The 13,028-nt window shown below is 49.7% G+C and overlaps 1 protein-coding gene across 1 annotated transcript; it reads left to right on the forward strand.

The window, feature by feature from the left end:
* Positions 1-6,757: 6,757 nt before the first annotated feature.
* On the forward strand, positions 6,758-9,364 carry ADRA2A (adrenoceptor alpha 2A). Its single transcript, XM_029610372.1, has one exon. The coding sequence runs from the start codon at positions 7,632-7,634 to the stop codon at positions 8,889-8,891; it is 1,260 nt and encodes a 419-aa protein (XP_029466232.1). The 5' UTR covers positions 6,758-7,631; the 3' UTR covers positions 8,892-9,364.
* Positions 9,365-13,028: the final 3,664 nt, after the last annotated feature.

Below are 13,028 nucleotides of genomic sequence, written 5' to 3' on the forward strand. Positions count from 1 at the left end.
AAAAAAGGTTTGGAGAAGTTCTTGGAGGAGAAGTCCATTAACTGCTATTAATCAAGTTTACTTAGGGAACAGCCTCTGCTATTAATTGCATCAGTAGCATGGGATCTTCTTGGTGTTTGGGTAATTGCCAGGTTCTTATGGCCTGGTTTGGCCTCTGTTGGAAACAGGATGCTGGGCTTGATGGACCCTTGGTCTGACCTAGCACGGCAATTTCTTATGTTCAAAGGAAGGCTGCTGGAGAGTGTTCGTGCAGCAAGGATCCAGTACAGTATTTATCTTTGATTTGCATGTGAAGCATGTAATTTTATAGAAGCCCAGCTAAATCATGCAGCAAAAACATGGCAGTTGCACCAGCGTTGGAAGTCGACTTAAAAGCACATAAAACTTATCAAATCTACCCGCATACAAGTACACCCCCTATTAGATGTGCAGACAACCTGTGGGGAAAATACACAGGTTTGAAAATGGAAGACCTTGACTTAGTCCGGATGAACATACGTGCGACCAGGCAAGAAGCATATATATGTCTACTGGCACAGCAGATGAGCATCTTTGCAAAAGGCCTTGTCTGCAAGTAGAACACTGTTCTGCCGACGGAAATGCCTTTGAACATGACCGTCCGAAAATTTTACCGCAAGCGTTCAGTAGCACTCTGTCACACCAAACCCAGGCTGCTGGATAATTTTGTCCAGACATTCCTTTTTAAACTTTTTATTTTGTGTGGGTTGAAGAGAACATGCTACAAACCCGCATTTGCAAGTGAATGCATCCTGTTGCCTTTTGAGTTTTGTAGCATAGGGGGGAGGGGGTGTTTCTAGAAAGAAAGGTGCAAGAACCAACCTCTATATTTGATTAAATCTATTTTTTAACTCCAAGTTCTGCCCTAGGATATAAAGCAAGAAGTTCCAGCCGGAGCTAACAGAGCCTACCTTCCAGAATCCACATGGACTCCCTGGCACACTCCGACAATTTGAGGAGGATAAGAGAAAGTGGGGGAACAGAGAGACACAAGATTATCTCATCAGCCTCCCTCCCTTTGAAAAGTAGGCATGGCATCCCATAAATGAGATTTTTTTTGTTGGGGTTTTTTGGGCCATATGGCATTATAAAATCAGGTTGATCGGCAAGTGAAATGACCAAAACAGCACAATAAGCTTTGGGCCCTGTATGTTGTCTGGTTTACCTGAAGGGGAGGATCTTGCTATGAGTGGGAGCACTAAGTTTATGTTGGCTCGCGTTCCTCCCTTCTGGAAAGAGGCTGCTATCGCCGATTGCTCCACTGCTGCTCATTATGGATGGGTGTGCCCGCGGCTGCCGTCTCTCTGACACTTTCATCAGGGCCAGCATCTATTTATTCCCTCTTACAGACCAGGCTACTAAAATAGCTGAAGGTCCACCGGAGCTGCGCATGAAATCGGGCACACGTGGCCCAGAGAAAAAAAAAACGTCTCGAGTCCACCCGCTAAGAAGGCGGATCCTTCGCTCTCTGGTCATCTTTCCCCAAATGACCTCATTTGGCTAATTTTAGAACAATAGCTGGAGAACAAGATATTCCACTGGATATTCTCCTCCTTCGCTATCAAAATATGCGCAACATTTCTTTCTGGATGTCTGCAAAAAAGTGTCTTTGCTTTTGTGGGCACAGAGGAAGGTGGACCAAGAACCAATTTTGTTGTTCCATTCAGTAACGCACATCCAGGAATTGTCTATTGTTATGCTGTTATGTGGTTCACAGATAGCTAATTATAACGTAAAAGTAACACAATCTATGTACAGTTCCTGGAGGAGCTCCTTCAGAACGTTTTAAGAATTGCATGGCGACAGTCCAGCAATGGATGAAGCAAAATGCATTGATTTTAAATTGCGAAAAGCCATCCATTCTTTGGATTGGTAGGGCCCACAATGAACTCCCATCCAATATTTGCTAAGCTGGTCATGTGTGGCAATTGACATTTGAGGCACGGAACCTAAGAGTAATACTAGATAACTCACTGTCATCGAAGGTTCATCTTAATAACATGGCCAGGCTAGCTTTTTTATAAGCTTAAACTGCTTAGGCCATTGGGGTGAGTGTTATCAGCAGAGATTGTAGACTTGTAGTACAGGTGTGATTCTTAGTCATTTTGACTATTGTAGTTCTGTATTTTTAGGTTTACCAGCCACTTTAGATGAGGTACTACAATTAGTGCAGAATGCTACGGTGAGAACCATTTTTGGGTGACTGTGGGCGGGTAAGCCTTCAGGATTTTATGAAAAAGGCTTCATTGCTTAGCAGTAGCTCAAAGGATTACATGTAAATGGTTATGCCATTATTCATAAGACTTTATATATGGATTCATGTTGTTTGTCAGAAAAGATATTATATGCACCTGCTTGCTCCCTTCGTTCAACCTCTCAGTCTTCATCACAAGCTCCCTCGTTGCAGAATTATCGACCTCACAGAACTGGGTTAAGAGAATTTTCAGAGATGTCACCATTACTTTGGAATTTATTACCATTGTGCCTTTGACAGGAACAGGCTTATCTAAATTTTCAGAAATTGGTAAATGCATATCTATTTATGGAGGCATTTTCTGGTAGAGAATGATGTCTGTTAAGAGGAGCTCTTATAATAGTATAGCATGCATTTATTATATTTAATTTTATTTATGTTTTATGTATTGTTTTATTGTTTATGACATGTCTATTTTATGAATGTATAAATTGTAATCTGAGCTGAACATTTTGCATTCATGGAATGTGAGATGTTTAAATATACAAATATATATATATATATATATATACATAAACTTCTGTGGTATAGGCCAGGAAGGGAGCAAAGGTCATTACAGGTCTGTCTTTTCTCCGCAGTATGAGTTCTGAAATTGTGGCTGAAGTGGTATGCAGCTTGGACCTTCTCATATTTATTTAGACATTTTTATATACCGACATTAGATCAATGATATCACATCAATTTACAGATAACGAAAAGGAAATACGCGGGAGGGGTACTTATTTCTTACAGTGAAACATATCTTTAACAATGCAACGAAATAAACTTGAAGTTTAGCAACAAGATCCAATATGGGAATATAAAAAGAATGAACGTTGATATGCAAACTCTTCTAACGCAACTTAAAGGGATCGGTTAGCCTTAAAATGACACGTGGTGAAATTGAGCAGCATGCTACCAAGGGACAGGGGGTCGGATAAAACGATAACAGGGGCAGGGCTAACAAGGAAGAGTGGTAGGGTGGTGGGGGTATGATCATTGGGGGAAGGCTAGCCGGAAAAGCCAGGTTTTTAGGTGTGTTTTGAAGAGCTGTGCTTTCTCATAGGAAACTCCTTAGATCTGGAATGCAATGCCAGTGTTTATCAGAGCAAGGTTAAACCTTTTGAAATTTCATAAGCAAATTAAAACATTCTCGTTTCTGAAAGTGATGTGATTTTTCTTTTTTGGGTTTAATTCAGTCACACACGTTTCAGACTACTTTATTCACTGTATTTAATTTTACTTCTTTCATTTGATTTTATAGATTATTGTGTACATTGTCTAATGTACTATTATTGGTTTTATTTTGGATTATGAAGACTGTGTTGTGAACCACTTTTATTGTGTTCTACTATTTATCTGGTATATACGTTTATTAAATAAAGGTTTTATTAAATACCAATTTACCAATTTAGAAGGTATTTTTTGATTTATGAAATATGTTTTGAACTGGCATGTTTATGATTTAAGACAGGCTCCAGTTTTGATTCTTTTTTTATGATTATTATATTAAGTATAAAAGTCCTGGTATATCTAGCATATTTAGATTCAGCAAATCCATTCCTGGGTCAGGCTAAAAGACTGCCTGAAGCGAGTGTGAATAGCGGTGCAAAAAAACATGATATAATTATTCTCACTGGTGCTTTGAAGTGTCAAAAAAAGTGGAAAATAAAATTAAATGAATACATAAATAAACAAACACAGGGGACTGAATGTTTGTTTCTGCCTCTGTGGCTGAAAAAGACAAAAAAAAAAAAAAAAGATTGCGCTGCACATTGAGCTTGACAGTTTGTGATAGGGCTACAGGAGAGATGGAGCTGAGCGTCACTGCCAAGGGATCTGAGCCAGTTATATGAAAGTTTGTGTGTGTGAGAGACAGAGAAATCGTGAGTAATTATTCCCTCCCACTAATCCAATCCACTCAAGGCAAGAGGAAGATTTTAAAATGAGGAAAGAGCTGCGTCACAGGAGAATTAATATTAGGGCTGCACCAGGCGGAAACGGTTCAAGAGTGTGTGGATTGTTGATTGATGAAGCTGAGGCTTCGTGAGACCCTAAGATTAATATAAAAAGGTGATACCTTCACCCATTTGAGAGCAAAGAAATTCCAGTTGGCAGGGACGGATTGCTGAGAGGGGCCGAGCGGCTCCGTAAGCATCCTGAGACTGGGAACTAAAATGAACAACGCTAATAAATCAGTTTTTCCTGGAAGAGTTCTGGTGTAAGTCACCCTAAAAGATGAAGACCTGAATATCCGAAACCTGAAAAACCAAAGGGCCAGATTTTCAAAAGCATTTACTCGAGCAAAACTGGTTTTTGCTCGAGTAAATACACTTTACTCAAGTAAGTGGGCTTTTCAAAATTGCTACAATATATGCCATTGAATTGTCCATAGGATTTACTCAAGTAAGTGCACTTTACTCGAGTAAATAGCTTTTGAAAATTGCTACGATAGTATGTCACATTTACATGCGTAACTCCTTTGAAAATGACCCCCAAAGGGTATGGAAACAATGGACACTCTTAGGGGGAGAACGGATAAACGGGCCAAAGAGCCACATTAAAGCTTTCATTTATTACAAAGGGCTCTGGAGTAACCTAAAGAAAGGAAACAGAAATGTTTGTGTTTTTGAAGTTCTTAAAGGGATTTGTAATGCTATTTATTAGCTTTCAAAAGTATTTAATGGATTTTAATAGAAAAACTATGGTTTTAAAGATTTAAAAGTGATTTTAATGTGGTTTTTAACATTTTAATATCATAATAAACCAACTTACCTGCCACAACTTATTTGTGGTGTGATTACCATCTTACTCCTCAGCTGGCTCAATATCTAGTTGGAGAGAAGTAAAATCCCGGTCATTATTCTATCTTGACTCAGGGTGTATTACATAAAATATCTAAGCACCCATCCATGGCTCCTGTTATTACTTCTGTACCTCTCCTCCTCTCTACCTCTAGGATGGGGAATGGGTAGGTTTCCAACCCAACAGAGAAGAGAGGTTTTCATGCTGGAAACTAACCCTGAAGGACCTAACGCCTACTAGGGAGGACCTGAACAGTTACCATCCATTTAGGGAAAGGGACCAACATGACCCCCCCTGGCGACAGTGGAAGCATCCTCCTGGGTGGTTGATAGATACTAGGGCATGGAAAGCCTGTCTGGAGGTTTTTTTTTTTTTTTTTTTTAATTTATTGTTATTATTGATTCATATTGAGGATTTTGGGATTTTTTGCCAGCTCTCTCCGGAAAGCACCCGGGCATATTATTAGTATTTAGATCGTGTTACCTGATGTGAATGGACTCTCTCCCGATTACTTCAATAAGCCATCACTATTTCCCTATGGGCAGGGCTATATGTGTTGCATGTAGCACAGTAAGAGCCACAAAGCTCACAGCCTTCCATCCAACCGATGAGAAATATGTGTTTTTGAATGCTTAAAGCATCTTTTCATTCCAAGGCTTTGAAACGCGTGCTTCATAAACATCGTCTTTATTTATGAAAGTGGAAGGTAATAAGTCTAACGGCGCCCGGATAGATTATATTGCAGCTTGTGCAAAGCGTCGCCAGCCGAGAGCGAGGAAGGCACCGGGCGGATCGGAGCGAGCTGGGCGGCCCTGCAGTGTCGTCGTCCCCCGTGACCAGCAGGTGTCGCTGCGCCCTCGCCACCGCCGCTGAGCGCTCACCTGCCGCGAGGCAGTAAAACCGGAACCGACTTATCCGCCCGAATAGCAGGGAACCGGAGCGGGTCGGGTCCGAGCCGCGACTCTCCCATGCCAGGTCCCGGTCTGAAGTTGGGTCCCGGCTCGCTGTTCTCGCTCCCCCCCCTCGCTTTGCCGGTTGGAGATCAGGACGCGCCTCCGCCTGCAGCCCCTTCCGCCCCGGCTCCTGACCGGCGGTGCTCCCGTTCCTGCACAGGGCCAGGAGTGACCGGGGATGGTACCCCCCCTCCCGGCTAGGAAGCGAACTATTCCGCATCCGGCACTTTTCCCCTTTGCACGGCTGCTCAGTCTCCGGCCCGGCTGTGGCCCCCGACCCCCCTGCCGGGGCTATGCTTTTACCGCGGCCAGCGGAAAAAGCTTAAAGCCACGGGCAATCGCCGCCAAGACTCCCTGCTCCGCTCCATGCCAGGGCTGCCCCCGATGCCCAGCTCGGTGCCCCCCTCCCGTGGGGAGAGGCGGGGGTAGGGGACCGGCGGACCTCCCCCACCCCCATCACACCTTGGCAAAATAAAGCAAAAGTCCCTCACCTGTCCGCGGCACCGAGGCGGGACGGCTCCGCTCCTCCCCCACGGCTCAGCGCCCGGCTCCGGTCTCCCCCGCCCCAGCCCATGGGCATAGGGGAGGGGGGGGAGGGCTTCTCCGTGCCCCGATCACCCCCCCCCCCCCCCCGCTCCTGCTGGAGAGGTAACAGGAAGGGCTGGGGAAGAGCTCCCGGTGGGTGGGGAGGGGCTGGGGCGGGGGGGGGGAGGCTCTTTCCCACGTGGGGGCTGACGCCGGCTGCTCGGCAACGTCGGGCTGGATCCCGGGGCTATAAAACGAGGCCACAGAGAAGGAGCCCCGGCCAGTGGCTGCGGCTCTCCGGCGCCGATCGGCGGCTCCTCCTCCTCCTCCTGCACGGGCGATCGCGGCGGCGGGCGAGGCAGGGCAGGAGCCCGCGCTCCGCCTTCCACAGTGCACGAGAAACCAAGCGCCCCCCACCACCACAGGCACCACCGCTCCCCACCCACCACCACCACCACCAGCAGTCAAGGCTTCCGAACCGCGGCGGGAGATCGCCCAAGTTTGTCCCAGAGAAGGTGGGGGGAAGGAGCCCCCCCCCCTGACCCTTCCTCCTCCTCCTCCTCCAAGTGACACCACCAAGGGCTCTGCCGCTCCCTCGCCTTCCAGCCCCGGCTCTGGGATTTTCCGCTGCCCCCCGCCGGACGAGCTTCGCAACCCCAGGGGTGGGCGGCGGCGGCGAGGGGGCCACCCCCCCCCCCACCCCCACCATGACGGCTCCGGGACTGCTGGATCGTCTGGCAAGGTAAGAGGAGCAGCTTTATCGCCAGACTTTAGCGGCACGAGAAGTCCCCCCCTGAAGACCCCCCCCCCCGCCGCCCACCCGGGGCAGGATCGGGAGGAGCCCCCCCCCCCCCTTACCATGCTCGCCTCGGCCACACCTAACGGAGCCCGCCGGAGCTGAACCCGGGTAGCCCATGGCAAGCAAGTAGGAGGGGGGCCGCCCAGGACTGAAGGGCATAGGGCACCGGACACTGCCGACCGGAGTGAGCCCGATCCGCCTCGGCCATCCAACGCGGAGGGGGGGCGGTTGGGGTTTAGATGTTAATCCGGAGCCGAGCTTGCCAAGGCCACCCCAGGGCGCTGGACCTCCTCATTTCATGTTCAACCTGGAGAACCCGTTAGCGGACAGGGGGGGCTTCTCGTCCATGGAGTGCCCGCAGGACTGCCACAACGGGACCCTCAATGGCACCGGGGCGCGGGGGGGGCTCCCCTACTCCCTGCAGACCACCCTGGCCCTCATCACCCTGGTGGGGCTCCTCATGCTCTTCACCGTCTTCGGCAACGTGCTGGTCATCATCGCCGTGCTGACCAGCCGGGCCCTCAAGGCCCCCCAGAACCTCTTCCTGGTCTCCCTGGCCTCCGCCGACATCCTGGTGGCCACGCTGGTCATCCCCTTCTCCCTGGCCAACGAGCTCATGGGCTACTGGTACTTCGGCAAGGTCTGGTGCGAGATCTACCTGGCCCTGGACGTGCTCTTCTGCACCTCCTCCATCGTCCACCTCTGCGCCATCAGCCTGGACCGCTACTGGTCCATCACGCAGGCCATCGAGTACAACCTCAAGCGCACCCCGCGCCGCATCAAGTGCATCATCTTCATCGTCTGGGTCATCTCGGCCGTCATCTCCTTCCCGCCCCTCATCTCCATCGAGAAGGAGGGCGGCGGGCCGCGGGAGCCGCAGTGCAAGATCAACGAGGAGAAGTGGTACGTCGTCTCCTCCTGCATCGGCTCCTTCTTCGCCCCCTGCCTCATCATGATCCTGGTCTACGTGCGCATCTACCAGATCGCCAAGCGGCGCACCCGCGTGCCCCCCAGCCAGCGGAGCCAGGGCGAGCCCGAGCCGCGCCCCAACGGCCAGCCCGCGCCGGCGGGGCCGCCGGCGCCGGGCCGCCCGCCCGAGGCCAACGGCGTGGACCTGGAGGAGTCCTCGTCGTCGGAGCGCGCCGAGGAGAAGGCGGGGGCCGCCAGGGCGGGCGGGCGGCCCGCGCGGGCCAAGGCCAAGACCAAGCTGAGCCAGATCAAGCCGGGCGACGGCCTGCCGCGCCGGCGCGGGGAGGAGCCGCCGGCGGCCTGCGGCAAGGGCTCGCGCTGGCGGGGCCGGCAGAACCGCGAGAAGCGCTTCACCTTCGTGCTGGCCGTGGTGATCGGCGTCTTCGTGGTCTGCTGGTTCCCCTTCTTCTTCACCTACACCCTGATGGCCGTCTGCTGCGCCGTGCCCGACGCCCTCTTCAAGTTCTTCTTCTGGTTCGGCTACTGCAACAGCTCCCTGAACCCGGTCATCTACACCATCTTCAACCACGACTTCCGGCGCTCCTTCCAGAAGATCCTCTGCCGGGGGGACCGCAAGCGCGCCGTGTGAGCGCCCCCTGCCCCCCCCCCGGGGGACGGACGGACCAGAGAACCACAAAAATATATATTTTGCTACTAAAGAATCCCGGGCTTTGGTTTCCTCATTGCAGCCCGTCTGGCCTTCCTCCCAGTTTTGTGTTGCCCTCCCCCCCCCAAAAAAAAGGGGTAAATCTTTTTCTCCTCTCTCCCCCCCCAGTGACTACAAAGGGATTCCCCATGGGGAGGGGGGAGGGGGAGCATTTTTCACTTTAGCACTGTGGCAATTGAGAACATGGCTCAGGAGGAGTAACCCGGCGCTCCCCTCCAGCAGGCATCCAAATCGCTATAAGGTGCTGGGCGCTAACTGAGCGCAGAGAGAGAGAGAGAGAGAGAGAGAAACCTGAAGGGCGCCAGTCAAAAACGTCTTTTTCTGTGCCTATGGCAACTAATCTTTATTGAATAAGGTCCTTTTAAAAGCATACAACAAGGTTACCTATAAGATGATTCCTTTTGTATTGATTTTGACATTTGAATTATTGCTGGGTTTCCAGCATAATGCAAACGGGTGTGTGTGTGTTGGGGGGGGGGGGGGGGTGTTTGCAGGTTTTTTTTTGTTTTTTTTTAAAGCAATCTGGAACTGCAAATTTTTTTTCTGCCATCCTGTGTATGTGTGAGTGTGTGTGTGTGGGTTTTTTTTTTTGGGGGGGGAGGGTTTGTTTTTGTTTTTTTTGTTCTCTTACGCTTGTAGCTCAGCCTTGGGCTGTATAAGGATGCAAGTTTATTATGTTCAGATGGGAACCAGAGGCCGGTGGCACCTTATGGACAAAACCCACGTATTGAGGCAAAAAGCTTTGGAGAGCAGGATGCATCTGAGAAAACGGGCTCTCCCCCCCCCCCCCCCCCCCCCCCCCCCTGCAAAGCTCATGCCTCAATAAATCTGCTTGTCTATAAGATGTTTCCTTCATACCTTTCCTGGACAGTTTCAAAAGTGCAAAAGGTCGGTGCTAGGCTGGAGAGCAAGTGGACATGTTGCATGTGTCTGGGAGAATGTACGTTTTTTAAAATCCGTATCTCTACACTGACAAATGCTTATTTAGGATTGGGAGGGTGGAAAACCATTAACACTCAGACTATTCACTAATCGTGAATAGTCTGAGTGTGCCCCCCCTCTCGGCCTGTGTGCTCCAGAGCCCGCAGGCCCCAGGGAATGCGAGGGCAGCTGCACAGCTCCTAGTGGGGGCTGCTCCTCTTGCGACAGATTTAAAGCACCCGAAACTGCATTACCCTAAGCAGGAAGAGAGAGGGACTGTAGCCTGCCTTTCCTGGAGAAACCTTAGCCTTAAACATCAGGAAGAACTAAACCCCAGGCCGGAAAGCTGGGAACCGTAAGTGAGCACATGAAAGCATTTGAAGCTGCTCGCAGTCCCCCCCCCCCCCCCCCCCCCCCGAGGTTGTCCGTCAGGCAGGAGGGCTCTTCTTGTCGGTCCCCACGGCACAGCAGCCTGATCTGTTGCTGCAGGGCCTGCCCCCATGTCCTCCTTTTTAAAGGGAAGTTCTCCTCCTAACAGGGCGACCACGGTTTGCATACGGACAAATGGTCCTGAAGGTGATCTGTCCAGGTGGAGTGCGAACGGGCTCCTGCACACGAGAGGGGCTTCCTGCAGCACCTCAGACGCCGGAAACATTCCAGAGTATTTAAAATAAATAAATAACAATAAATAACAAAACTACCTCCGAGCTATTGTAAAATTTAAAACATAGAAATGGAAGCTTTGTTGCGAGGGTCCCCTCTCCCCAGCAGAAGTGGGCTTTGGAAGGTGCTTGCTACGCTCCCCTTGGATCGTGGGTGCCACTGTAGGCTGTTTTACCCACCAGGATTGTCCCTTTCCCTCCGTGGGAGGCGGTGACACCCTGGGTGATGGGTAGGCCTTAGGCTGGAAGGGAGCTCAAATGCAAAGGATTTGGGGGGGGGGAGGGCATCCTCTAGCCTTTGTATGGAGTTAATTATTTCCGCCATTATAAATCTGCTGCTGTGCAATAACCGCACATCACTGCAGGCTATTTATTTTTATTAGGATGACCAAGGTGGGGGGCTCCCAGTACCAATCAGTTACTTCTCCCCCACCCCACAAACCCCAGTACTAAAGCTGTCGAGACACCACCGCAAAGCGAAATGCTTCCTTTTGTCTATTTAATGGATTTTGATGCAATATATAAATAAACCCCACTTTTATTAGGGTAGGATCCACTAAAAAAGACTTCCAACTTCTATACCTCAGCCAGCTCTCTGCTTAAACATGAACTCTAAACCAATGTTTGCTGAAAGTTCGGGGGATGGACGGCGGAAACGCTCTGAAGGAGGTGGCGCGGTCACTGGTGGAGGCCTCCTTGGCCTAAACTTTTGGAGGCAAGCCATGCAGGAGGCCCGAGTCTGCACCGGGCGGGCCTGAGTAGATCCCAGAGCTGCTCCCGATGTGGGCCGGGTCTCAGCAAATCCCGCGGAAGCGCGGCACCGGTTTTACCAATCCTGATAATTAGACAACTCCGCTCCTGCGGCCTCAGACCGCTCTTGATGGGAAGGGGATTTGTCCTTATGCGACTGTGAGGAAGTGTCTGTGTCTATGTGAGGGGGAGGTAGAAAGCAGGGGAAAAGACTCTTGGTAGGAAGTACAAAACACGCTGGAGACCATTTTGCACACACGTGGAATTTAGGGGGCAAATCCTTTGGGATGGAAAACCAGCAAATATCATCTAACCCTCTGGCTACATTTGCAGATCTCTGCTGCCCCTCACTCCCCTCCTCTCCCCGGTGCCGTGTTCCCCTTTATAAATGTTTGTTTTTTTTTTTTTTTAAACAGTCAGGTACCTTGCACCTAATCAGGTTCACCATGTGCTACTTTTTTTATGCAGAAATCCTCGTGCGTGTGGACACCCTGGAGCGTAGAGGTGTAAGAGTTGCCACGGTATTTTTCTATGTAACGTTGTTCACAACAGGGTCACAAAAAAACAAATTTGCGCCAAGCTGAAAAAAAAAGAGCATTGTGAGGAGCCAGCAAAAGCCTCTCTACCACCGCGTCAAGGAAGGAAAGAGGGAAGCTAATGAGAGATGAGGAATTTTAAGGCCCCCGCTCGGTCGCATTCCTGTTGCACTGGCACGGGTCCTGGGCGATCTCTGCTTTCTCCCTTTCCCTCCCTGGCAAAGAGGAACTTCTGCAGACGGGCGATGACTCCTGCCCTGCTTTCAGAGGGGACTTTCATGAGTAAATTCTCCTGGGTGTTAAAGGATTGCAGTGGCAGGCTGAGTGATTTCAGTTTTCAGAGGCAGGGAGGGCTTTTTCGCACACAAACGGTTGTCCTGTTTTTAAGGGTGTCAGCTCTTGGGGGACCTGGTTTGCTCTGTGCATGACACAAAGGTACGAGCGTGTGCGCGTGCGTGCGTGTGAGTGTGTGTGTGTGAGAATAAGTAGCCCAGTTCATTTTCAGTGCGAATGAAGTTGTGAATTATCAGTTTCCAGTTCCAAGTCCCACACTAAGGGGGGGTCCTGTTTTCGGTATTAATCAAACTTTCCGTAAGGGGTGCATTTACTGGGAGTTCGTGACCATCTCAGGAAAGGTAATGAAATGTCCTGGCTTGCAGGATTGATGCTGTTATGTGCCAAAATGTGTATGTTCTAGATTTTTTTTTTTTTTTTGTTTTCATGATGGATTTGTTTTTTTTTTTTAAAGAAGCCATTAAGCAGCACATCTGGATCAGTTCAGTGAAATGGGTCATTCGTAGAATTCCTAAGGGGATTATCGTGCTGTGTTCCACCATATTGAATTGCTTGGAATCAAGCTAAATAGTCGTCATTTATCTGAGCAGATAAAATTAGAAGAAGATTAAAGATCAGGTTTTACACAGGCGCTGAGTATGGTTCCATCCTCAGCCCCCCATTGAGCTCCATAAGAGTGCCTTACAAATGGGATGTATGGGAAGCGGATTCATAAGAGGTACACAGCGGGCAGGCTTTTGAAGTTTCTGAAGGGTTCAGTTTGGACTCCTGGAGCTGGAACACAACAACCGCAGGGGGAGGGCCTAAATTGACTCATCTGACAGGCCGAGGGAAGACAAAACTATATTATGCGTGGATGAGGGGTCACTTGATAGGTCAAACATTTCCAATCTAAG

This window comes from Rhinatrema bivittatum, chromosome 7 (genome assembly GCF_901001135.1).
Source record: "Rhinatrema bivittatum chromosome 7, aRhiBiv1.1, whole genome shotgun sequence".
Lineage (NCBI taxonomy): Eukaryota > Metazoa > Chordata > Amphibia > Gymnophiona > Rhinatrematidae > Rhinatrema > Rhinatrema bivittatum.